We start from the raw sequence: 22,525 nt of genomic DNA on the forward strand, positions 1-22,525 counted from the left end.
AAGCCCTTTTTGCGGATCGGTTTCAGGAGTGTTGCAGATTGTCAACGACGTTGTGCATAACAGCAAACCTGTAGCGATTTCAATTTGTAACCATTGTGCTATTTTGGACGATTGCGGAATGGCCCAAGGTTTCATGCCTGTAGGAATTTGCCAGTGGAGCTGTCCCCTCTCCTCCCCCCCCCCCCCATGGCTGCCATCTCGTTTACCGGCAGCGGCTCTGTGTGTGTTGAGTAGCTGCAGGACACCTGCCAACCGCTAGCAGCTCTGCAGCTGTTCACGGCTTTGGAAAAAGCAGCCCTTCTGCTGCCTCCTCTCCGCCGTGTTTCAGTGCATTTGGGGGCCCGCCCACCTGGCTTCTTCCTTACCCCAAGGACTCCTGCCTGCTCTCCCCTTCCTCTTTTCTCCAGCCCTCTGGGGTCGGTGGGATGCAGCAAGACAAAGCAAGGCTTGCTAGAAATATATTCGGCCCTCCCCAAATTCACAGGCAGGGAAGGGGCAGAAATGAATGAGCACAGCGGCAAACCACCCCCCACACACCACTGGGGGGTGCCACCCCCACACACCACACACCACTGGGGGGTGCCAAGCGGCACCGTTTTGCCTCCCAGCTTTTCATTGTGCACAGAAGGGGGTGTCTCTAATTCAGGCCTGGGGGAGGGGGCCACAGTTACCATGTTGGGGTTTCCCACCCTAAGACCCTTCTCAAGGGTAGGCTACACCTGATGTTTTCCACCCTATTTGTCTTGAGGGTTTTTTGTTCTTCTCGGAAAGGGCCATGGACCTTGTGCAACCAAGACTTTGTGCAGCTCCAGGCGGCTGCTGAGCGGGCCTTCCTGGTGTTCGTGCCCACAGCTAGCAGGGGGCCCTGGTTGAACCCCGAGAGGGTTGCCAGCTCTGGTCTGCATTTGTGGGGTGAAGCCTGGGGATGGGGATTTGGGGAAGGAATGGACTTTGGTGGGGTACAACGCTGCAGAGTCCACCCTCCAAAGCATCCCTCCTCTCCAGGGAAGTGGCTCTCCATCGCCTGGAGGTGAGCCGGGATTCCGGGGATCCACAGGTCCCACCTGGAGGATGGTACCCCTATCCCCAAGGCAAAGGGTCCTTGCATGCAGAAAAGCAGCAGATCAGGCTGAGACCTACCGCCCTGTGGCTGGTTTACTTCCAGTGGTATTCTAAGGCGTGGCATAGCCCCCACCCCGCGCCCTCCCGCCCGCCCGCCAGCCCAGTCTCCCCTCCCCTCCCGTGCCCTCCCCTCGGGCGCTGGAGCCGAAGAGCCCGGGAGGCGCCTCCAGCAGCGAGCAAGAGCGCCCCCTGCTGCCCAAGACGCGCCCCGCGGCCAGCAAAGAGCGCGGAGGAGCCGTCGGGGGGCGGGGGGGCGCGATGGCTAAGCGCCCCCTCTCATCCTCCCGCCCTCCCTCGGCCCCCGGTCTGGCCCCGTGTCTGTCCGTCCGTCCGTCCGTCTGTCTGTCTGTCTGCGGCTCCCGCGAGCAGCTGCCGATCGGGCTCCGATGTCAGGGAGGCCAAGCCCGCGAGGAAACACCTGTTTGCAGCCGCCCGGAGAGAGGTGGCGGGAAAAGGGCCACGAGCGGCTGGCAGCCCCACCCCCCACCCCCCACCCCCCACCCCCCACCCCCGCAAGGCTTCTTCTCTGCGGCCGTCCAGCGCGGTCGCGGGAGGGGGGGGGCTTAAAAGCAACGGCGAGGCTCGTTGGCAAAGCCCCCTCCGCGCTCCCCTTTCTCCATTAAGACGGGGGGGAGGGGGCGGACAGAAGAGGGTCCCGCCTTGCAAACTGGACCAAGCAGGTGCCCGCGGGCGCCCCGTTAGACTGCGCCTCCCCAGCGCCCAGCCCCCAGCCCGGCGAGCGAGGGAGGGCGGGGGCGGAGGGGGTGGCGTCTCCCCGGCCGGGCTGTCGGGGCAGGCGAGGGGAGGGGGGGGGCGGCCCTATAAAGGGCCCGGCGGGCGCGGGCAGGCCAGAGGCGGCGGGCGCGATGCGAGGCGGCGCAGGGCGTCGGAGGGGCGCCCGGCGAGGTGCCGCCGCCCAGTGAGGCTGGTGGGGGCGGCCATGGGCGAGGTGGGCGGCTTTCTGGGCTCGCTGGACTCGGACTGGCCCGGCTGGGCGGCGTCGCTGGGGAGCGCGGCCGCGGGGGAGTCGCCGGGGGTGCTGGCCGAGCGGCTGGGCCAGATCGAGGGGCGGCTGCAGCGGGGCTCGCCCACCGACTTCGCCCACCTCAAGGGCATCCTGCGCCGACGGCAGCTCTACTGCCGCACCGGCTTCCACCTGGAGATCTGCCCCAACGGCACCGTGCACGGCACCCGCCACGACCACAGCCGCTTCGGTAAGCACACCCCCTCCCCGACGGGACGGGCACGCCACCCAGGGGCGCCCCCTCGGCGGAGCAAGCCCGGTCGCTTGCAGGCAATGGCGGACCCGCGGGGCCCGAGGTGCCTGCCCTCCCCAGGCTCCATCCCCAAATGCCCGGGACTTTCCCAACCTGGATCTGACCCCTCTGCCCTCCCATGCCCTGCCAGAACCTGCTCCCGGTCCCCTGTTCTGCTGGGGCAGGACAGGTGGGCAGAATTCCCCAGGTCAGAGCTGCACTCCTTCCCCCCAGTCCCACCCAGGCACTTCCACCTGTCCTGCAGGCTTTGTTCCTAAACCTCAGACCTCCAACCCCAATTCCGCCCTGGCAACCCTGATCTCTCGAGAGATTTCCTTCCTCTTTGAAGGGAGGGTTGAGGTTCTAGCACAACCCCCTGATTTGGAAGTGTGGCTTCCAGCCACATGCAGTGGACTTTCTTCTGAGTAAATGTGGTTCATTGGGGAGCCCCTGGCTCCTGCTTCAAAGCAGCTGCTCTTTTTCTTTTCTTCTTCTTCTTCTTTTTTTTTTGTCCATGAGGTTTGCCAGGTGAAGGCAAAGAGTTAACAGTGCCGTGCTTCTAATAAATCGAAGCTTTAGCATTCCACAAGTGCTTCAACAATTGGCGTCCAGCTAGGCGAGGGAGCTGCTGATATAAAATGTTACAGATTTCGCTCCAGGCCTCTCCCAAAGGCAGCACAAAATAAATAATTTGTTGTAATGGGAGGGCAGCAGTTCCCGGGGAGGAACTATCAGGTGCAGCTTCAACTGGGCTCAAAAGCAAAAGGCAGCTGGGAACCTCAGAGGAGCTGGCGTGCTCTCCTGCCCGCTTAGCCGTCTGTTTACATTCCAGAGTTACTGGTTCCAATTCAGGCTTCAGGAGAGCAGCAGTCTTCTCCGGCTTGCTTTTCAGAGCAGAACCTCCCTGTTCCGAAGCAGTGTAGATATGAGACTCGGGGGGGGGGGGCAAGCTGGAGAACAGGAGGTGTCGTGAGACCCGTGCTCTGATCCAGCAGGCCTCTTCCCATCTTCTGAGATACTCCTGGTCTCTTTGCGTGAGATTCTTTACGGGATGCTGCGGGAGGAGCCAGATTAGCATCTTTGCCTGTCCTTGTCGGATACCCTGAGAGGAACTGGCCTCTTCTGGCTCCTGGTGAATCTGAGTGGCTCAGCATGGATCGCTGACTGGAAACGGGCAACTGGGTTAATGGATTTAAATCTGGCCGGCAGGGGTGTGGGGAGGCTCAGTACTTCTCGCATGGTGGTGGAGTGTGAGGTTTATACCCAGAAGGAGCCTGGGCTGTGTGCAGGGTCACCTTGGAAGGCTCCTAGCACAGGGTTGGGCAACATCTCTTTTTGGGTGGGGTGGGGGTTGGCAAGTGACCCAGGAGCTGCTGCTGCTGCAGCTGCAAGGGGGCTGCGGGGCCTCCCCGTGCTGGAAGAGGTTCAGGAAAAGCCATATAATGTCTGGGCCTTCCCATGACAATCAATCCCAGAAGCCAGCCTACGTTTCCTATGGAGGGTGCCAAAGTGTAGCAGCCAAGTGCTGGGAATCCGTGCTGGAGGGGAGCTTGTTCCCTGCACTGGTGGCTTTCCTGCATGCGGCGGAAGAGGGGCTGCGCTCATGCAGTGTCCTGCAAAGGCCTCCTGGGAGACTGGCCAGCCATCATCGGAGATGACCACAGAACACAGCTCTGCAGCTGCCTGTGGCCACTGAAGTGTGGGCAACAGAAGACTTATCTGCCATTTCTGGGCATCTCATCTTGGAGTTGGTTGGTGTCTGTGGAACTTTGTCTCCAGAATGTAGCAGGATGCTGGGATGAGGGAGAAAGTCCTTGTCCTTATGGGCTGGGAAGGGGTTGGGGGGACAAATGTTTGCATTCACTACAATGGGGGTGGGGGTCCCGAAGTGAGCCGAATGGGGCCTGTAGTGCCACCTGTTGTGCTTATTCCCTGCAGTTGGAAAGCTTGAAAAAACATTCCCCCCTTCCACCCATAAGTGGCAGGGAACGGTGAAAATATTTGGGACAATGGTTCATGTTCTAGAGCCTTCAAAGAAGCCCCTTTGGTAATGGGAAGAGCACTCAGATTTGGGGTGTGCCTGCAGGGTTGCTGATGTGGTTGAAGAGGAGAGGGGGGGAACAGGATTGTCAAAGGCCGGGCTCCTTCTTGCTCAGCGGCAGACTTGCCACTTAGGGACCATCCCCGCCTTTGGAGTTTCTTTGGAAGGAACAGGATGAGGTATGACACAGTTCTGGTTCCTGGGAAATGAGCTGCAGCCCTTCTTAATCCCACTCCACAAGGCCAAGGAGGCACATCACTCCCCCAAAACCATTTATATTCCTCATCACTTCCTCTTTTAGCAAAAGGGTAGTTGCATTGCTCTTGGCTGGGAAAACTCCTTTTTCACAAATGTGCTTTTGAAGATGAAAGATTGGTCTGAAATATGGACAGAGCCTGTCCCCAAAAGGTTCATGACATTAACTGTCTGCCAGCGTGGTGTAGGGCCTAAGAGCAACCTTGAGAGCCAAGTTCAATTCCCCGCTCCTCCTCTTCCACATGCAGACAGCTGGGGGACCTTGGAACACTAAACCTCCCCTCCCTCACAGGGTGTCTGTTGTGGGGCGAGGAAAAGGAAGGTGAGTAGAATCCGCTTTGAGACTCCTTCGGGCAGAGAAAAGCAGCATCTAAGAACCAACTCTTCTTCTTTAGTAATCTCAGGGCTCTCTCAGCCTCCCCTCCCTCACAGGGTGTCTGTTGTGGGGAGAGGAAGGGAAGGTGATTGGAAGCCACTTTGAGACTCCTTCAGGTAGAGAAATGTGGCATATAAGAACCAACTCTTCTTCTCCAGTAATATCAGGGCTCTCTCAGCCTCACTCACCTCACAGGGTGTCTGTTGTGGGGAGAGGAAAAGGAAGGCGAATCTAAGCCGCTTTTGAGACTCCTTCTGGTTGTGAAAAGTGAGGTATAAAAACAGCTCTTCTTCTTCCTCTCTGCACAAATCACGCAGAGTTGGCCATCTCATGGGAGAATGTTCTTCCTTCAGTGGGCGACTGTGATTCTCAAGGGGGTTGTAGCTGCTCCAGGTTCAGGGTCAAATGAAGGTCAGTCCCATTTGACAGGTCTCAGAATCCTTGGTCCTTATGGGCTGTGGTCACTGAATTTGCTGTGGCCTCTTGAGACAGGGGAAGGCTCCTTGCTCTAGGAGAAGCTGAGCATTTGCAGAGGTCATTGGTGGACATTTTAAAGAGAACTCTGTTCCAGTGTGATGCTCCTGCTGAACTTCCTGCAGTCATCAGACTCTTCTTGCAGCAGAAATAAATATCCTTTATTGATGGATATAGAAATTGGTTACAGGTGTGCTTCAGTCCTTGGCAGAACTGCCAGACCAGGACAGGTTCCTTTAGACAGAAGCATAGGCAACTATGGCATGGGCAGAGAGGTCCATGACACACTGCATCCCTATGAGGAGGGGTCAATATTTTTATCTTTGTTTCATAGATGGGAAGTTTTGAACCCAGTTCTTCCAAGCTCCTATTGGTAGCTGTTTGGCTGCAGCAGCCCAGAAAAGAATCCAGCCTTGATCAAGAACCGTCCCTCAAAAACATTTTGAAATGAGAGATTTTGGAGAGCTTCTTAAGAATGGGGATGTACATATTCTGTAGGTGATGTGCTCTCTGGGGCAGGGGCCACCATAGCAAGAGCCCTGCTCTCTCTGCTGAAGTGCTTCCTGTAATTAAGGTGTTTGGGTGAGGACCGGTGCCTGTTTATCCAAGTGGGCCTGGAGCCACGTGATCCTCTGGTTGTAAGGGCCTGGCAGATCTGGATGTTGGGGACAAATTTGCTCAGAAACCTGTGCAAAGGGGACTCACGGGTGGGCCTTGAGAAAGCTGAACCTGTGGCCACAGCTGCTCTGGAGGGGGGAAGGCTTGAGAACAGAAGACTGCAGCCTGCCTCTGCAGCCTCATGAGGAGAAGGATCTGCTTGCACAACTGGGGTTTTGTATATTTCTGCTGCTCTGGAGGTTCCCTGGAGATTTCTGCAGACTTTGACATTCATACCCAGGCGCACCTGTTGCCAAACAGTTGCTGAGGTTTTCTTAGCTGAATTTTTTTTAAAGATTTGCAGATATCAGTCCAGCGTCCCGCCTTGCTGTGAAGCCCCCTCGCCCCTGGGTATGCTTGTACAAGACGCAACAGGTGCAGGCAGCTGAAGTAATCTTTCAGCAATTGTTTCGGGAATATAACAATGGCTGGCAGGACGCCCACCCTGTGATGGAGGTTCAAAGATCATGCACCATTTCAAACACCAGAAATTCCAGTCAAATCTCACAGAATGTGATCTGGAGAGACTCAAAGGGCTAAATGGAACAAATAACTCAGCCATGGAAGGGAAGACAAGAACTGGAAAAACAAAACACACTTGGCCAGAGAAGACTCTGTTGTACTCAGAAAGGGAATTCTTGGTCCGGTCCCAAAGGCCACTCCCAGGGAAGCGGGTGAAGTTGAGATTCACTTGCAACACCCTCTGAATGTGAGCTAGGGAAGGGAAGACATTAGGGCCAACCCACATACCCACACAGCCAATACTCGGGGGGGGGGGTTATATTGGGTGTGCCCAGAAAAGGAGCTCTGAAAGAAAGGTGCCATTATTGTGGCTGCTCACATCATCCATTTCCTCCAACAAGGACTCTAGGTGGGTAACCTCCAGTTGAGTCATTTGAAGCAATCCCAACTTGAGAAACAGCCCATTCAAAAATGACTGGAGAGTTGATTTGGCATAGTAGCCCATTCTGCACCCAACGGCTAATGCACCTTCAATGCACCTTAGAAGTAGATTTTCTGCACAGGAACAATCCAGCTGCAAAAGCACATTGAAAGTGCATTATCCTATGTGTGCGGAATGGACACTACTTCACAGGAGACAAGATGGATATGGGGGCGCTGTGAGTGCCTTACTTGAAGGGCAAAATTAAAATTGTATAGATGCTGCTCCAAACAGATATAGAATATAGATTGTGTTGCTCCAAACAGAGGAAGATGCTCACATTCCTCCAAAAATGCTCAAAGATTTCCTTGAGAGAAGGAATTCCATAATTGTGGAATCACCACCAAGAAAGCTTTATCTTCTTGGTGCTTGTGGGGGGGAGGGGGGGAGGAGCTACAGGCTTCTGGAGTTCTGGTCCTGGTGGCACCTGGGTTTTGGCCACTGTGTGACACAGTGTTGAACTGGAGGGACCATTGACCTGATCCTAACATGGCTGCTTTTATGTTTTTACTAGTAGTAACTCCTGTGGCATTCTGTAATGCAGTAGGCGCTAGCTCATGGTTGTGTGTGGGTTTAGTTACTCAGTTGGAAGCTGGGAACCCTAAGAGGAGGCCTCTCTGTGCACAGCAGTCCTGACCCTAGTCAGGATTATGCACACCTAGGTAGTGTGGAATTCCCGAACATGAACCTACACCCATCTGGCAACCTTACCTCCTCTCTGCAATGTTTTCTTGACCTGAAATTGGTCAGGAGGTGTTATGTGGCTGGTTAGGTGGCTGTAGAGGCATTATACACTTCCTCAAGGAATATGTTCAGACCAGTGACAGCCAACCTCCAGGTGTGGCCTGTAGATCTCCTGGAATTGCTGCTCATCTCCAGATTATAAAGATCAGCTCTCCAGGCAGAAAGGGCTGCTTTGAAGGGTTGACAGGGTTGTTGTACAGAAGAAACATTTAAAGCTACCAATGCGGGTTGTTGTGGAGATGAAACACTTGAGGCCTACTGCACAGGGTTGTTGTTCAGATGAAACAGGAGGCAAAATAACGCACGCAACAGTATCCAATTTCACCTGCACAACAACTCTGCGCAGTAGGCCTCAAACGTTCAGAAAGTGGGGGAGAAGAGACATGCATGGCTTGGCTGCTTGTTCCCTCCAGCAGTGAGGCCGGCCACAGCAGTATTTTAAGTGAGGTGGGGCTGTGGAATCCTGAGCAAGAGCAGCCATTGGCCCAGGTGTGGGGGGGAATCTACCAATGGGAAGCTGCGGAACCTTCAGCATGTTGTCAGAAGTGATACTCTGTGTTCTGGCTGTTTTGGGCCACAGCAGAAGGGATGTTTAGGCCCCGCTGGCAGACCTCCTGATGGCCCCTGGGTTTTGGCCACTGTGCGACATAGAATGTCAGATGGGCCATTTGCCAGATCTCACATGGCTTCTCTTATATGGTCATGTCTGGGACAGGGATGCCCAGTATTCAGTCTCAGTTCACCTGTATTATTACCATGAAGTACCATAAATCCCTTTAAGGGACAAGAGTGGCCAGTCTAGCATTAGCCAGAGCCCGTGCCTTTTCCATGGTGGCTTTCGCTCTGTGGGAAGTGCTCTTGAGGAGGCAAAAGGGGGGTCTTAAGAGGCGCTGTAAGACCTGCCTGTTAGCCAGGACTTTTGGGAGGGGGGTTGAATGGCAAGGGTGATGAGATTTGGGGTTTGTTATTTAATTTTGCTTCTAACAGGAAATATTTTCACTATTGTTGTAACCATGAGGGAAGGCAGGATAAAGAAATCCAAAATGGTAAGATATTCTGGGCTGTGTTGCTAAAAAGTTTTCAGGAGATAAAGGAAATCAAAAAGTCATCAGTGCAATAGGAAAAGCTATAGGATAGCCCCATCTCTATAGCTTAGGTGGGTTGGTGCTTTGATGGGAAACCACCAATGAAGGTTTGGCAAAGGAAAACGGCAAACCTGGTCGGTGGTTCCCCGAAGCCATCTGTAGCCTGAGGCAGTGTGCTCACACAAAAGACTGCGTGGTTAGGCACCCCTCTGCCCTTCTTTTAAGATGAATGGAAGTGTTGTTTTTTTTTACTTTAGGAAGTCCATCTCGAGCCTTTCAAGCCTTGGCAGGGGTGGAGAATGCTTGTCCTAATGAGCTACAGGCATAGCTACAGCTCAGGGAATTCAGCTCAGTTTTCATGTGCGCTATGCCTACAGGGGGTGAGTGTGCTTGCTGGCTTCAGACTGAAGCCAGACACACGAAAACGTGGGTATGTGGAGGCTCAAGGCAAAAGATGGTACTTTCTGCCAGGCCTGTGGTTGACGCCAAGAAACAGCACCATGGAGACGTCGGCCCCCTGTTCAAAAACCCACCTAACAATGATTAGCCCCTCAGAAGGTCTAAAAACTGTGAAGGAGGTGGTGGTGATATAATTTTAATACTTAATTGTGTTATCTATTTATTGCATTTGAATTGTTTTGATCTGATGTTACCTGTCCTGAGTCCACCAAAGAAGGGTCTGTATATGCAAATAAACTAGCACTTCTTCTTCTCGTGTAAGTGGTTAAGAGCAGCAGCCTCTAATCTGGAGAGCTGTGTTTGTCTTCCCTTCCTCACAGGGCGACTGTTGTGTGGAGAGGAGGGGAAGGTGATTGTGGAAGAAGAAGAAGAGTCGGTTTTCATATCTCACTTTTCACTGTCCGAAGGAGTCTCAGAGCCGACAATTGCCTTCCCTTACCCTATGAAAATAGAACTATCAGGACTGTGCCTATCCCAATGTCACCCAGCTGGCTGCATGTAGAGGAGTCCCTTTGGGACTCCTTCAGGTAGTAAAAGGTGGGGTATAAAAACCAACTCTTCAAACCTGAGAAACTGGGGGCTTTAGAGTCATGGTTAAAGTTTTAGACAGCTTTCCACCAGATATAGTGGTTAAGGTCAGTGGCCTCTATTCTGAAGAACTGGGTTTGATTCTCAGCTCCTTCTCCACATGCAACCAGCTGGGTGGCCTTGGGCCACTCACAGGCATCTCCAAGCTTTCTAAGCCTCCCCTCCCTCACAGGGTGTCTGTTATGGCGGGAGGGGGGGAAAGGGGGGTAAGCCACTTTGAGACTCCTTTGGGTAGAGAAAATCTGAGTATAAAACCCAACTCTTCTTTGTTGTTGCTGTTGCTGTTGTTATTGCTGTGCAGTCTGGCTAGAGCTGATCATGCCATGCCAGTTCACCGTATCTTCATGCCATCTTTGCTGCCCAAGAATTACCGTGACCATCCCTCCCTCCTGGGGTTATGCCCACAGTTCCCACAGAGAGGTTAAGCACGCTGATGCTGTTCCTGTGAGATCTGAGGATTGTTCCTGTGAGATCTGTGAGATGTAACCCAACCAGTGTGTGTCAGGGGTGCTCATGGAGGGCTGGACATTTGGATCATTCTATAAATAGAGGGAACATCCTTACTCCCGGTTGTTCTGCCAGCCCTCCTCTTTCTGCCCATTTTCCTTTTAGTGTCCAACTGGTGGCCCTTTATATCCTGGTCTGAGGTAGTCTCTGGCGCTCTCTCAAGGCATCCCTGCGGAGCAATACCCTGACTTTTGAATGCAATCCCAGAATGACAAACAGACAAATACATGGGCAAACAAGCCCCCCCCCTTCCCCACTGCTTTGCCAAATCACTGTGGGAATAACTAATTCATTGTACTTGCCCATATCTGTTTGCCAGTCCCCTCCTGTATTCCTGTGGGGTGGGAGCCCTCATTCTCCTGCAGCACACTGGTGCTGCTTTCATTGTACCAAGCCAAGATGCTGCTAAGGGGCCTGTTCAGGCAGCCAGTGATGTCTGGGGGGCTTTTCGCACGCCTTCAAAATCGCACAATGGTTGCCAATTGAAAACGCTACTGATTTGCCGTTATGCACAACGTCGTTGACAATCTGCCACACACCTGAAAACGATCTGCAAAAAGCGCTTCCTTGTAGCGCTTTCAGGGAAATCCCCAAAAGTGGATTCACCCTCCGGAAAGCGATACAGTCCTGCAACCAACACTAGCGAAAAAGACCTGTGCGTTAACATTGTTGCGGTTTCTACAAAGTCCCTCCCCCTGGCTCTCTCCTCTGATCTTCCGGCGAAGCGATCGCCATTTTTTTTTCTCCGAGCGAGCGGGGATAAACGCACCAGCGAGCCTCTGTTTAGAGGCTTCCCCGGCTTCAGTCCCTCCCCTTCAGTCACTAAGCACAAACAAGAGAAGCCCGTTTGCCCCTTTATTTTTTACACATTCATTCAGCCGAAAATTGGGCCCGTGAGAGGGGGGGGTATTTTTTTTTTCACTCGGAGGGAGTGTGGCAACGAATAAATGACAGCTCAAACACACCAGGCAGCTGGATGGGTCTCTCCGTTGCAACGAATCAACACAGATTCGTTGCAATGGGTCTGGTTTTTTAAAAAAAAAAAACTTTCTAAAAGGGAAAGGGGCTGTTTGGGAGCATGCTAACGGCTGCCCATTGGCTGCTTGACGGCCAGGGGCGGGACGAGCTTGGCAAGAGCGCTTCCTTTCTAGCGATTTTTGCCGAGACCGGAAGCCTGTGGGAAACGCTACAAAACGCAACTGGATTCCACTACAAAGGCAGGTATGCATAACGACGAATTCCACTATTTTAAATGGCGATTTTTCATTCAGCAACCAATTTGCTACAAAGATCCCGGTGCGAAAAGCCCCTGGCTGTTGTTCCACCACTGTGGAAAGAGCGAGTTTGAACCTGTGGAGCTGTGTGCTGGAGCTGCTCCCCACAAGGCAGGGCATAGAACCATGTGACACACGTGCAAAGAAAAAGCCCCCTACTTTGTGTCCCTTATTGCAAAACAGAGCCTCTTGTGGCGCAGAGTGGTAAGGCAGCCGTCTGAAAGCTTTGCCCATGAGGCTGGGAGTTCAATCCCAGCAGCCGGCTCAAGGTTAACTCAGCCTTCCATCCTTCCGAGGTCGGTAAAATGAATACCCAGCTTGCTGCTGGGGAGTAAATGGTAATGACTGGGGAAGGCACTGGCAAACCACCCCGTATTGAGTCTGCCATGAAAACGCTAAAGGGCGTCACCCCAAGGGTCAGACATGACTCGGTGCTTGCACAGGGGATACCTTTACCTTTACCTTATTGCAAAACTGGGCTGTCTTTCTCTCTATATGCCCTGGATTTTGATGGAGACCCCTTCTGCTACATCCTGACTGGTTAGCTCAGTCAAACCAGATCCCATCTGACCTCGGGAGCTAAACAGAGCTGACCCTGGCTAGTATTTGGATGGGAGACCCCCAAGGACCATGAGGGGTCAGGATGACATGGATGAAGCCAGTAGCCAACCACCTCCAAACATCCTTGGCCTCACTGCCCAGCAGGGTGAGCTTTGGAGCGTCTGAGCTCGCTTCATCAGATACAAGTTGGAATGGAGATCTGAGGCCTCATATCCCAGTTAGGAGGTGGGGAGGATGTAGCCTTCTGCTCATTGTGATTTTAGACCCCTTGTATGGGGCTGCCTCTGTTAACAGTGGGAAACCTAGGGGCAGCAGAACAGATTCCTTTACTGGTGATGAGCCTATTAAGTACTAATTGGAGTGTCCACTCTGCCATCTCTGCGTTGGGAAATACATGGAGATGTTGGGGATGGAAGCTGAGTAGGGGAGGGACTTCAGTGGGGTATAGTACCATAGAGTCCTCCTTTCAAAAGTGGCAGCTTTCTCCAGGGTTACTGATCTCAGTTGCCAGAAGATCAGCTGTAATCCCAGGAGATCTCCAGATACCACCTGGAGTTTGGTAACTGTAGGTGCTGCTCACCTGCACAGGCATCTGCTGCAGCTCCTAGCAGGCCTGCCGGATCAGCAGCATCCTTACCGTTGCCCTTTTAAAGGCCCTGGCTGTTGCTTATGCAGCCCTACGCTGGCAGGGGCTCATGGGAATTGTAGTCCATGAACATCTGGAGGACCACAGGTTGACTACCCCTGCTGCAGAGGACTGAGCTTAAGGTCAAGGTAGGATCAAGATTTGCAGCCTCTGATTGGCTCATGGCTAGCTGACTTCCCTGCGGGAGCCAGTGGCTTCAAACAGGTAAGCTCACAGTAGGATCCTCCATGGATCCAATCAGTTTAAACTGCTGTGCATCCAGTCACCTGCAACCGTGGGCTGATCCACTGTTCTTTAACTGAATATAATGGGGGGCTTGTGGGAAGGGAGGAGGGGTTCAGTGGAGTCTTGGTGCTCCTTGTATCCTGTGTCTTCACCAGTTTAGAGCTGCAATGATTCCTAAACCCATGGATCGAACAGTGGCCAAACTGTCCGTTGTGTAAATGGCCAGCCTTGCCTCAACTCCTTCCCTCAACTCATAAGGAGTTAAATGGCTGGGTGGAGATGTGAGCGGACCATGTCTGAAGAGCCTGTGATGACTTAGGCAGTGCCTGCTGTTTTATGGGTTGTGACTGCTGGGGTGTCCTTGACCAGGATCAGCCAGGCTGGCCTGATTTGCGCAAGAGCTTGGAAGGTAAGCGGGGTTGGCCCTGGCTGCTAGTTGGATGGGCAACCTCTAAGGAACACAAGGGCCATGATGCAGAGACTGGCAATAGCAAACCACTCTGGAAATCGCTTGCCTACGCGGTCGCCATAAGGCAGCTTGATGGCACTTTGCACCCACTGCTGAGCTGTTCTCCAGGTGGTTGGCAACAACGTGTTGTAGGGCAGTTATGTTTCCCTGCTATATTTTCCACAAGCAGAAGAATCCTCTTAGCTGGGGGGGGGGATTTATTTCTCGGGAAATGCCGTATGTTGGACCGCAGCGCACTTCACTAGGGGTGTGTGCTTTGATTCGGCTGCCTCGGCGATCACCGCAGCCCAAGGTGGCCAGCAACACGGCACAAAGAGGAGGGGTGGCGGAAGCAGAACACCAACTAGCAGCCGCATGTAGGCACAGAGCTCTGCCTCACCATGCAGCTGCTAGCTGGAGCACCGCTACCCCCACACTCTGCGCCACAGCACTGGCCTCCTACGCACCGCTTGGGGCTTCGGTGGTTGCTGAGGCGGCCAAACTGAGCTGAAGCACCCAACCCTACGAATGCGGACAGAGTTGGACCCCCTCAGTGATGCCCTTGGAGGCATGGCTTGGGGAGTGACCATATTTTCACTACTGATAATACATTGGGTCTCAAAGTAACTGTACATTCTTTCTATTTCTCTCTGTTTCTCTTTCTCTCTCTCCTTTAAAGGGATTTTGGAATTCATTAGCTTGGCTGTGGGGCTGGTTAGTATCCGTGGGGTGGACTCTGGACTCTACCTTGGAATGAATGAGCGAGGCGAGCTGTACGGATCGGTAAGTAGGAAACTCTTAGGGATTTGTGGAAGACGAGAATGAGGGCCATGTTGTGGCTCAATGTTATCTGATATGCATTATTTGTGGCCTATGCCTTTCGTGCCTGGTGTGAGGAGTTTGGAAGGATGTTTGGCCATTAAGGCAGCAGGAGCAGCAGGAGCATAACCGCACAGATATATTCCTTGAAAAAGAACTGCATCAAACTAGAGCCAGGGGTAGTCAAACTGCGGCCCTCCAGATGTCCATGGACTACAATTCCCATGAGCCCCTGCCAGCGTGGCAGGGGTTCATGGGATTTGTAGTCCATGGACATCTGGAGGGCCGCAGTTTGACTACCCCTGAGACGTTAGAATTTAGCCACCACGTTAAGCCTCAAATTATACACTTTATGCATTTTAAAGGGTGGTGGTCTCACTTCTGTGAGGAGTCTTTTCCGAAGTCTTGGTTCCTCTCAAAAAAAGCCTGTTTTTTTCCTCATTTATTTATTTATTTATTTAAGATTTATATCCCACCTCTCCGGGCACTAGGTACTGGCTTGAGGTGACTCAGAATAAAACATATTAAAGGTTACACAGTAACCAGCCCCCATCTTTTCCCTCTTAATAAAACAGTAAGGGGTGTTGGGGTGGGCTCAGTCCGGGATGGGGGGAGCAACAATTGGTCCCATGGCCCCAGACTGACAGGCGGAGGGGCCAATCGGAAGGCGCAAAGCACCTTCCTATTGGCCCCTCACCAGGACAGACCAAAATTCCATTCACCCAGCCCAGTCTGGGTGCCAGTCTGCTCCTGACTACCTCAGGGAGAGGAGGTCAGCAGGGATGCCAAGGGGGGTGGGAACAGAGGCTTGGACAGGTTGTGCCAGCCCTTTTCGCCCCAAGGCTGCCCTAACTGTCATGTCCAACTGCAAATGGCCTCAGAGCCCTGACAGAGCTGGCAGGAGGCTGCAGAGTGCGCCCCCTCCCCTCCCTCCCTTCAGACCTGCTGTGAAGGAGCCTCTGACAGCCCCTGACTGAGGGGAGGGAGGCATTTTCCTTCAAAGAGCAATGCAGGGGAGCCTGAGGGCCTTCCTTTTGAGGGGGGGTAACATTCCCCTTCTGCCAAACAGTTGCCTGACAGGGAGGCCACAGAAAAGCCCCTTCTCACTTAAAATACTGCTCTCCCCGGAGGTTAGACACAGCCAAGCCATGTTTCTTTCTTCTTTACAACTCTCTGCAGATTTGAGGCCACTGCACAGCGTTATTCTGCAAAGGAAACTGGCTCTTTTGTCTCCTGTTTCATCTGCACAACAACCCTGTGCAGTAAGCCTCAAGTCTTTCAATTCAACAACAACCTGTGTGAGAGGCCTTGGGTAGTAAGCAATAGGGTACAAAAATCCGTTGTTCTAAGGAGCAACCATGAAAGAAGCATTTAGGCACATAAGATTTTATTAACAGTGAAAACATGGGAGACAGAAGGAACAGGGTGGACACCTGCGTACTGTGACTACCCCATGTGTATTAGGGCAGAGGGGCATTTCGGTGAATGTGGCCTAATTCCCACAAGAAGGGAAATGACGTAGAACTGGGAGGAATTGGTTGCCATGTAATCTTCCCCTAAGAAGAGTCTCCAGTCTGATTTTCCCTTCACATATCTGAAGGCATGGCTCTGTAAAGCTCATCTGTAACCACTATGCCACAATTCCCAAAGGTCAGTCCTCTCCCACACTCAACAAACATTCCACACCACAGGTTCTTGACACCCATCTCTCCACACCCATGGCCTCATTTGCCACCACAACTTCCCACCCAACACACACATTCAACCCCATGCCCTTACAGACTGGACAACTCCTCCCCTTCCTCTTCCCACTGCCAAGGTCTAGTGCCCGTTGTATTCTTGGAGACAACGGGCTTTGCCTCTAGTAAAAATATAACACATCTAACCCAAAAGAGACAGAAAAACAAGATGTCGGAAAAAGACAAAATGCAAACATCCCCCGGCTCCATCACTCCAGCCATATTTGCATACCACAGTTGTCCTAGGTAGCTCTCTGGTACCTCTCTCTTGTCTCCCATCGAAAGTCTTTTTGCACAAATCCATTTCATGGGATCTAAGCGGGAGGAACTCGTAGCTAAAGAGAAGCTGTCCGTGCAGGTCCCAGTCCGCAGAAGGATATCTAGGTAAGCAACTACCGGTGCCTTCAGGAGAGTTTAGATTTTTCAGCCATGTATATTTGTCAGCAATGCAGTTTTAAAGGCAACCCTGGATGTTTCATGCCCCCGGGAGGGGAATCCTAGCTGTTTTCCAAGGTTTCTATCTTGGTCTCTGGAGCCAGAGTAGACACCTGAAAACACTGTACTAAACTCAAACCATGAGAAGATCTTTATTCTCTGTGGAATCAGCAGAGTTACTCCAGTTTAAGCTAACTGGTTTAGACAGTGATAACTATAGGCCCCCTGCAACCAGTGGGAATATTTTTTCTCTCTCTGTGTCCTTGTGGAATCATGAGAGCCCGACACATATTTTAAAAATGAGAACCAAGATGGTAAAGTCCAAGCTGTACTGATCTGCAGTCAAAAAAACAGCCCTGTGACTTCCAGCTAAGTCTGAAAATCCAGAGGCCTTTACAAACTTTTGCCTGGATTCCCCTTTAGGCAATCTGCTGAAATGTTCACAGCACCACATTCAAAGGTGGCACTGGGTTGGATGTGGCATGCATTTGTGTGGGGTGAAACGGATTCTCGTGGGCTTACCTGGCTGGCCTTATTGCAGGGACTGGCTTTTCTCTGTGGCTACCGGGGTGACCCCCTCACCGGACCCCGCCCGTAGAGAACCCTGCCTCCTGGGAGAAGATGCTTGGGTGGGCTTCTCAAGTCTGTTCCATGCCTCAAGAGGCAGCCAGCGTGAGAGGAATGGCATTGCAGGGTCAGAGTCAGCAGTTTGCTCCTGGCCTTGACTATTTAGGGAAATGACCTCAGGGTATCTCAATGACCTTAGCTCTTTAGGCATAACTCAGGGGGTTGCTTAGGTTGCTTCTCAGAATTGCTGGGCTGGACGGTCTTGTCAACAACACGACCCACGCTGACCGGATCGGAGGACACAGAAATTAGTGGCCAGAGATCACACAGGATGGGGAGGGGAGGGGAGGGGGGTACTTGACACTGCAGCTGAGCCTGCCACCCAGTTCAGCTTGCTCTACAGAGAAAATCAGAAACCTGAGAGAAGAGTCTATCATTCTGGGATTGGTGCTCTCTGTGCAAAGTTTGGGAGGAAGGGTGCACAGGTGCGTGCAGCTTTCTTTTAGACCGGTCCACTCCTGTATGCTCAGGCACAGGGTGATCACCTCCCCTGCCCCCCGGAAGGAATGAGACACAGCTTGGCATCCTTCTGCCCTCCAGCCTGGACTAGTGGCAGGATCTTTCCTCATTTTTTCAGTATGTGCGTATGGGTGAACCAAGGACTTGGGGGCTCCCTTGGGACAGCAATTGTGTCCGTGGGAGCTACAAGGGATCTGTCCCACCCGACTCACATGCAGCAATTCCGGGTTAAAAGGGGCACGCAAGCAATGGGCAAGAGGAAGGCAAGGGGGTGGCTCTGGAAAGTTTTGTACACAGACAGGCTATTGAGGGGGCAACCATCTTCACAGCCTACCTGTCTTCATGGTACAAAGCAACCTAGGCCGAGGCTGATCCACCCTCATGGGATGAGTTTGTCCAATGCTCAACCCAGGCAGACGGTCATCTTCCCTTAGCCTCCTTGCGGCACAGTTCAGAAATTCACATGACTGCAGCGGCACCAGAGTCAGTCCAGGGGATGATGGGGAGGCTCAGCATTTAGGTTAGGACGAGGACAAGAAAGAAGAGCCAATCCGTGGCAGGATAGGCAGCTTCTAGTCCAGGCCCCAGAAGCAGGTAGGTGCCACCCAGGGAGGTGGTGAAGGATCGTTGATATTTTGGCAAGCTCGGAAATTCCAGAAGAGGAGAACAAAGGATTACTCTCCGGCTGCACTGTTACCACCACCATTTCAACCACAGCCTGAAGTCTGGCAAGACCTAGGCCTACATTCTTTTGCCACAGCACTTCTGGGTCAGCTTCCTGCATTACCTGCATTAGCAAGGTTACACAGACCCTCCGCAGAATTCACCACCAACTAGTATCTAAAAAACAGCAGGGGAAAAGTGTATCCTTGGTAGTTGGAGAGACAGAGGCTGAAGGTCCATGAATTAAAACTGATCTGTACATTTAGATGATAAATACCTATTTAAATTGACACTGGACATTTTAACCAAGCAGAGACTACAAAATACATTTGTAGACAGTGAAGCAGATTTGGGATGGGCAGCATAGGTCTCTCCGCTGTAGCCCAGCTGATGATGGTGGGCAGAGATTTCCTCGTGGTTTCCTCTCAGCCACCTCTGGCTGGATCCCTTTGAGTGTGTCTGCTTGCCCCACTCCATGGTTTCTGTTTTATGTAAACCGCCCTGAGCCTTTGGGGAGGGCGGTATATAAATATCTTTAACACAGCCCCACGGCGCCGCAGCACCGCGGACTAAATAAAAGAGTAAGGGCCCCGAAGGCGGGCCCTGTCCGGGATGAGGAAGGGTGCTGATAGGCCCCTTCCCCTGGACTGAACAGCGGAGGGCCCAATCGGGAGGCGCTTCGCGCCTCCCGATTGGCCCCTCCGCTGGTCAGTCCACCCCCAAGCAGCCAATCAGCAGCAGCCGCGCGCAGGGCGGCTGCTGATTGGCTGCTTGCCCGGCCACAAACCAATTGCCCGCCCCACCCCCCACCAGAGCTTCCCTTCGCTCCGGCGGCCATTACTTTGCTGGCCGCCAAGAGCGAAGGTAGGCTCCCTGGCCCCTGCCCCGAAAACGGCTCCCCAGACCTTCCCCGGGGCTTGGGGACTGTTTTAAAGCATCCCCGCCGCCTTTAAAACGCTGCCCAAGCCCCGGGGAAGGCGCTCCGCGGCTCCTGCAGCCACGGAGCGCCTTCCCCGGGGCTTGGGCAACGTCTTAAAGGATCCACACGGCCTTTAAAACGCTGCCCAAGCCCCGGGGAAGGCGCTCCGTGGCTCCTGCAGCCGCGGAGCACCTTCCCTGGGGCTTGGGCAGCGTCTTAAAGGATCCACACCGCCTTTAAAACGCTGCCCAAGCCCCGGGGAAGGCGCTCCGTGGCTCCTGGAGCCGTGAAGTGCCTTCCCTGGGGCTTGGCCAGCATTTTAAAGCATCCACACCGCCTTTAAAATGCTCCCCAAGCCCCGGGGCCTGGGGAACATTTTGCTACATGGGCGGGAGGGGAAGCAAACCCTCCCCTAGGGCCCACTGTATTTTTTTTACAGCGGGCTCTACTGCTAGTAATTAAATAAATGAAAAGACCTTTTTGTCCTACATCAGCACAATTAGGAAACTCCACACAAAGCTACAAGAACCACTGTGGTGTAGTAGTTAAGAGTGACGGACTCTAATCTGGGAAGCCAGGTTTGATTTCCCGCTCCTCCACATGCCGCCAGCTGGGGGACCTTGAGCTAGTCACAGTCTTGTTAGAAGTTGTTCTCACAGAGCAGTTCTCAGCATTCTCTCAGCCCCGCCTCCCTCACAGGGTTTCTGTTTAATGGTGTTATGGTTCTTAAGTTATGGTTAAGTTTTAAATGCATTCAGAATTTTATCTCACTTTTTAATATCCCAGCTTCTATTGGGCTAGACTAAATGACTGTAAATGAAGTATTGTTGAATTCATCCATCATAAGGTGCCTGTGTGGGGAGAGGAAGGGAAAGGTGTTTGCAAGCCGCTTTGGAGAGGGGCCCCAGGTGGGCATGTCCACAGTTCTGCTTCCCAGCCATATTCTGCACAGTCGTGCTACTTCTGGGGTTTCTCAAAGCCTCACGAATGTTTCAGGGGGTTCTCGACAGTAAAAAAGTTGAGAAAGACTAGGGTAGTGGTTTAGAGTAGTGGCCTCTAATCTGGAGAGCCTGGTTTGATTCCCCACTCCTCCTCCACATGCAACCTTGGGCCAGTCCCACCTCGCAAGGTGGCTGTTGTGGGGAGAGGAAGGGAAAGGTCTCCTTCAGATAGTAACAAATGGGGTACAAAAAATAGCTTCTGTTTGTACAACATTCCTATTTTGCCTGGTTGTGAAATATCATTTGCCAGCATATGAGTGATGCCCTCATGCCCTTGCTGCCAGGCTTCCTGGAAGCATCAGGCAGGCTGTTGTTGGAGATGATGTGCAAGAGTAGGTGGACCTCAAAGAGGCAGCTCAAGTCCTGGCATGCATGAGCCAGGTTACCCTGAGCCAAGATAGCAGAGTGAAGCCTCCAGGTTTAGTGGCAGTCCATCTCGGAATGCTGGGAACAAAGAGCAGGGAAGACCACTTAGGGCTTCCCAGAGACTGCCTTTACAAATCAAGTAAGCCATCCGGGATCTCCTTGAGTACTTGCGTGCAGAGAGAGTCTGATTATTTCTAACAAAATGATCTCTGTGTCTGTCCTTCTCACTCCCACCCTGTCCACACAGAAGAAACTGACAAGGGAGTGTGTCTTCCGTGAGCAGTTTGAAGAGAACTGGTACAATACTTACGCTTCTACTCTGTACAAGCACTCCGATTCTGAAAGACAGTATTACGTTGCATTGAACAAGGACGGCTCCCCCCGAGAAGGATACAGGACTAAGAGACACCAAAAATTCACCCACTTTTTGCCTCGGCCTGTGGAGCCCGCTAAGATCCCTGCCATGCACAGAGACCTCTTCCACTACAGGTGAAGTTCTCGACTGCTTGAGCAGCCAGCGCATATCCCTTGGGCTCCCAAGCTTCCGCTGGAGCGTTATAGCCTATACTCATTTCATCCTTCTTCAAGCCTAGGTAACAGGGAAACACTGCAAGGAATCCCTGTATTCCTCAGTATTTTCTTGTAAAAGATCAAAACTGAGTGTATTTGTGCTGGGTGGAGGCAGGACCAGGACGGGGAGCTATTCCTGTGGTTTTAATAACTGGATAGCTCCGAAAAAGTGGATGTTCAAACAGAGAAAGTTGTTTCTGAAACTAAAACCCAGCAACGTGATGAAGATGAAGGCCACAGAAAGGAGTAATCTGCTGCTCACCTGTGAATGGCTGCATCTCGCAGGGCCTCTTCCAGTGGGAGCCCGGGGTCTGTAGTCTGCACTGCTGGGGCTCTGTTGGTGTGGTCAGTAAAGAGGGGCCAGGTTTCGCCAGTCTGCAGCTCACAGACCTTCATGGTTGGAAAACAAGAGGCAGAGACCCCAAGAGTCAGGCCTGGATCTTGAGGGGTGTGTTTGTGGGCACGTGGGCATCCTGCTGTGGGGGGAGTAGGGGCAGGAGAGAGTGGGGCAGGAAGCAAACATTCTCGAGATGTAAACCTACTTTTCATATGGACAAATTTTATTTATAAAGTATATATGATATTTATTTTATATATTTATTTATTTCCACAAAAGTATTTTATTTTTAAAATAGAGCTATTATGGCCCAACTTTACACAGAAAACATAAAGTCTTACTGAAACAAGAAGGGGGGTTGAGTTTTAAAGAGCTTTTTGGCAATAAAAGTTTCTTTATACTTTTGTGGGCGGTTTGCTGATTTATTGCAGTCGTCTGAAATCAATTCAGCCAGCAAAAGCAACAACCTTCAGAAGAGGATGCTAAGTAAGGGACCTGTACAAACATCAACTCAGGACAGATTTGGGCTCTGGAGTCGGGCAAAAAACTCTTCTCTGCTAAATGATGCAATGAAAGCCTGAATCAATCAAGCCTGAATCAAGCAAGGATCAATCCCTCAAAGTAAAGGGCCAGATTTGGAGGCCAGGTCTGATTTCCAACTGCAACGGTTGGGGATGACAGCATAACTGCTAATAACTTCTAAATAATTTCTGGTAAATGTCAACATTCCCCATGTTTCCGACATTTACTGTAAGATCTGTGCATGAACAGCATGTTTCAAATTGTGGAGTTACTTTATAAATTAAAATGTTGTGGAGGCACAGGATACAGGAAGAATAAAAGTCAGCCTCATGGAAATATATTCATAAAGCTCATTCAATTTCACTATTAGTTACAGTCAAAACTGCAACAAAAATCAGAGTTCTTTC

The 22,525-nt window shown here is 52.1% G+C and overlaps 1 protein-coding gene across 2 annotated transcripts; it reads left to right on the forward strand.

Moving 5' to 3' along the window:
* The first annotated feature begins 1,665 nt into the window (after nt 1–1,665).
* On the forward strand, nt 1,666–21,851 carry FGF16 (fibroblast growth factor 16). 2 transcript variants are annotated; one of them, XM_077308348.1, is made up of 3 exons: nt 1,666–2,336; nt 14,341–14,444; nt 20,937–21,851. In XM_077308348.1, exons 1-3 carry the CDS (start codon nt 2,063–2,065, stop codon nt 21,180–21,182), a joined length of 624 nt encoding a protein of 207 aa, XP_077164463.1. In that variant the 5' UTR covers nt 1,666–2,062; the 3' UTR covers nt 21,183–21,851. The 2 variants fall into 2 exon arrangements, with proteins under 2 accessions (XP_077164463.1, XP_077164462.1); XM_077308347.1 differs by having other exon boundaries at nt 1,954–2,336; nt 20,940–21,851.
* The last annotated feature ends 674 nt before the right edge of the window (nt 21,852–22,525 follow it).

The sequence above is a fragment of the Paroedura picta genome, chromosome 13 (assembly GCF_049243985.1).
Source record: "Paroedura picta isolate Pp20150507F chromosome 13, Ppicta_v3.0, whole genome shotgun sequence".
Taxonomy (NCBI): Eukaryota; Metazoa; Chordata; class Lepidosauria; order Squamata; family Gekkonidae; genus Paroedura; species Paroedura picta.

Coding starts and splice junctions, on each gene's coding strand:
- FGF16 (XM_077308348.1), top strand. CDS start 2,063: ATGGGCGAGGTGGGCGGCTTTCTGGGCTCGCTGGACTCGGACTGGCCC. Junction 2,337..14,340: donor CCACGACCACAGCCGCTTCG/GTAAGCACACCC, acceptor TCTCCTTTAAAG/GGATTTTGGAATTCATTAGC. Junction 14,445..20,936: donor GAGGCGAGCTGTACGGATCG/GTAAGTAGGAAA, acceptor CTGTCCACACAG/AAGAAACTGACAAGGGAGTG.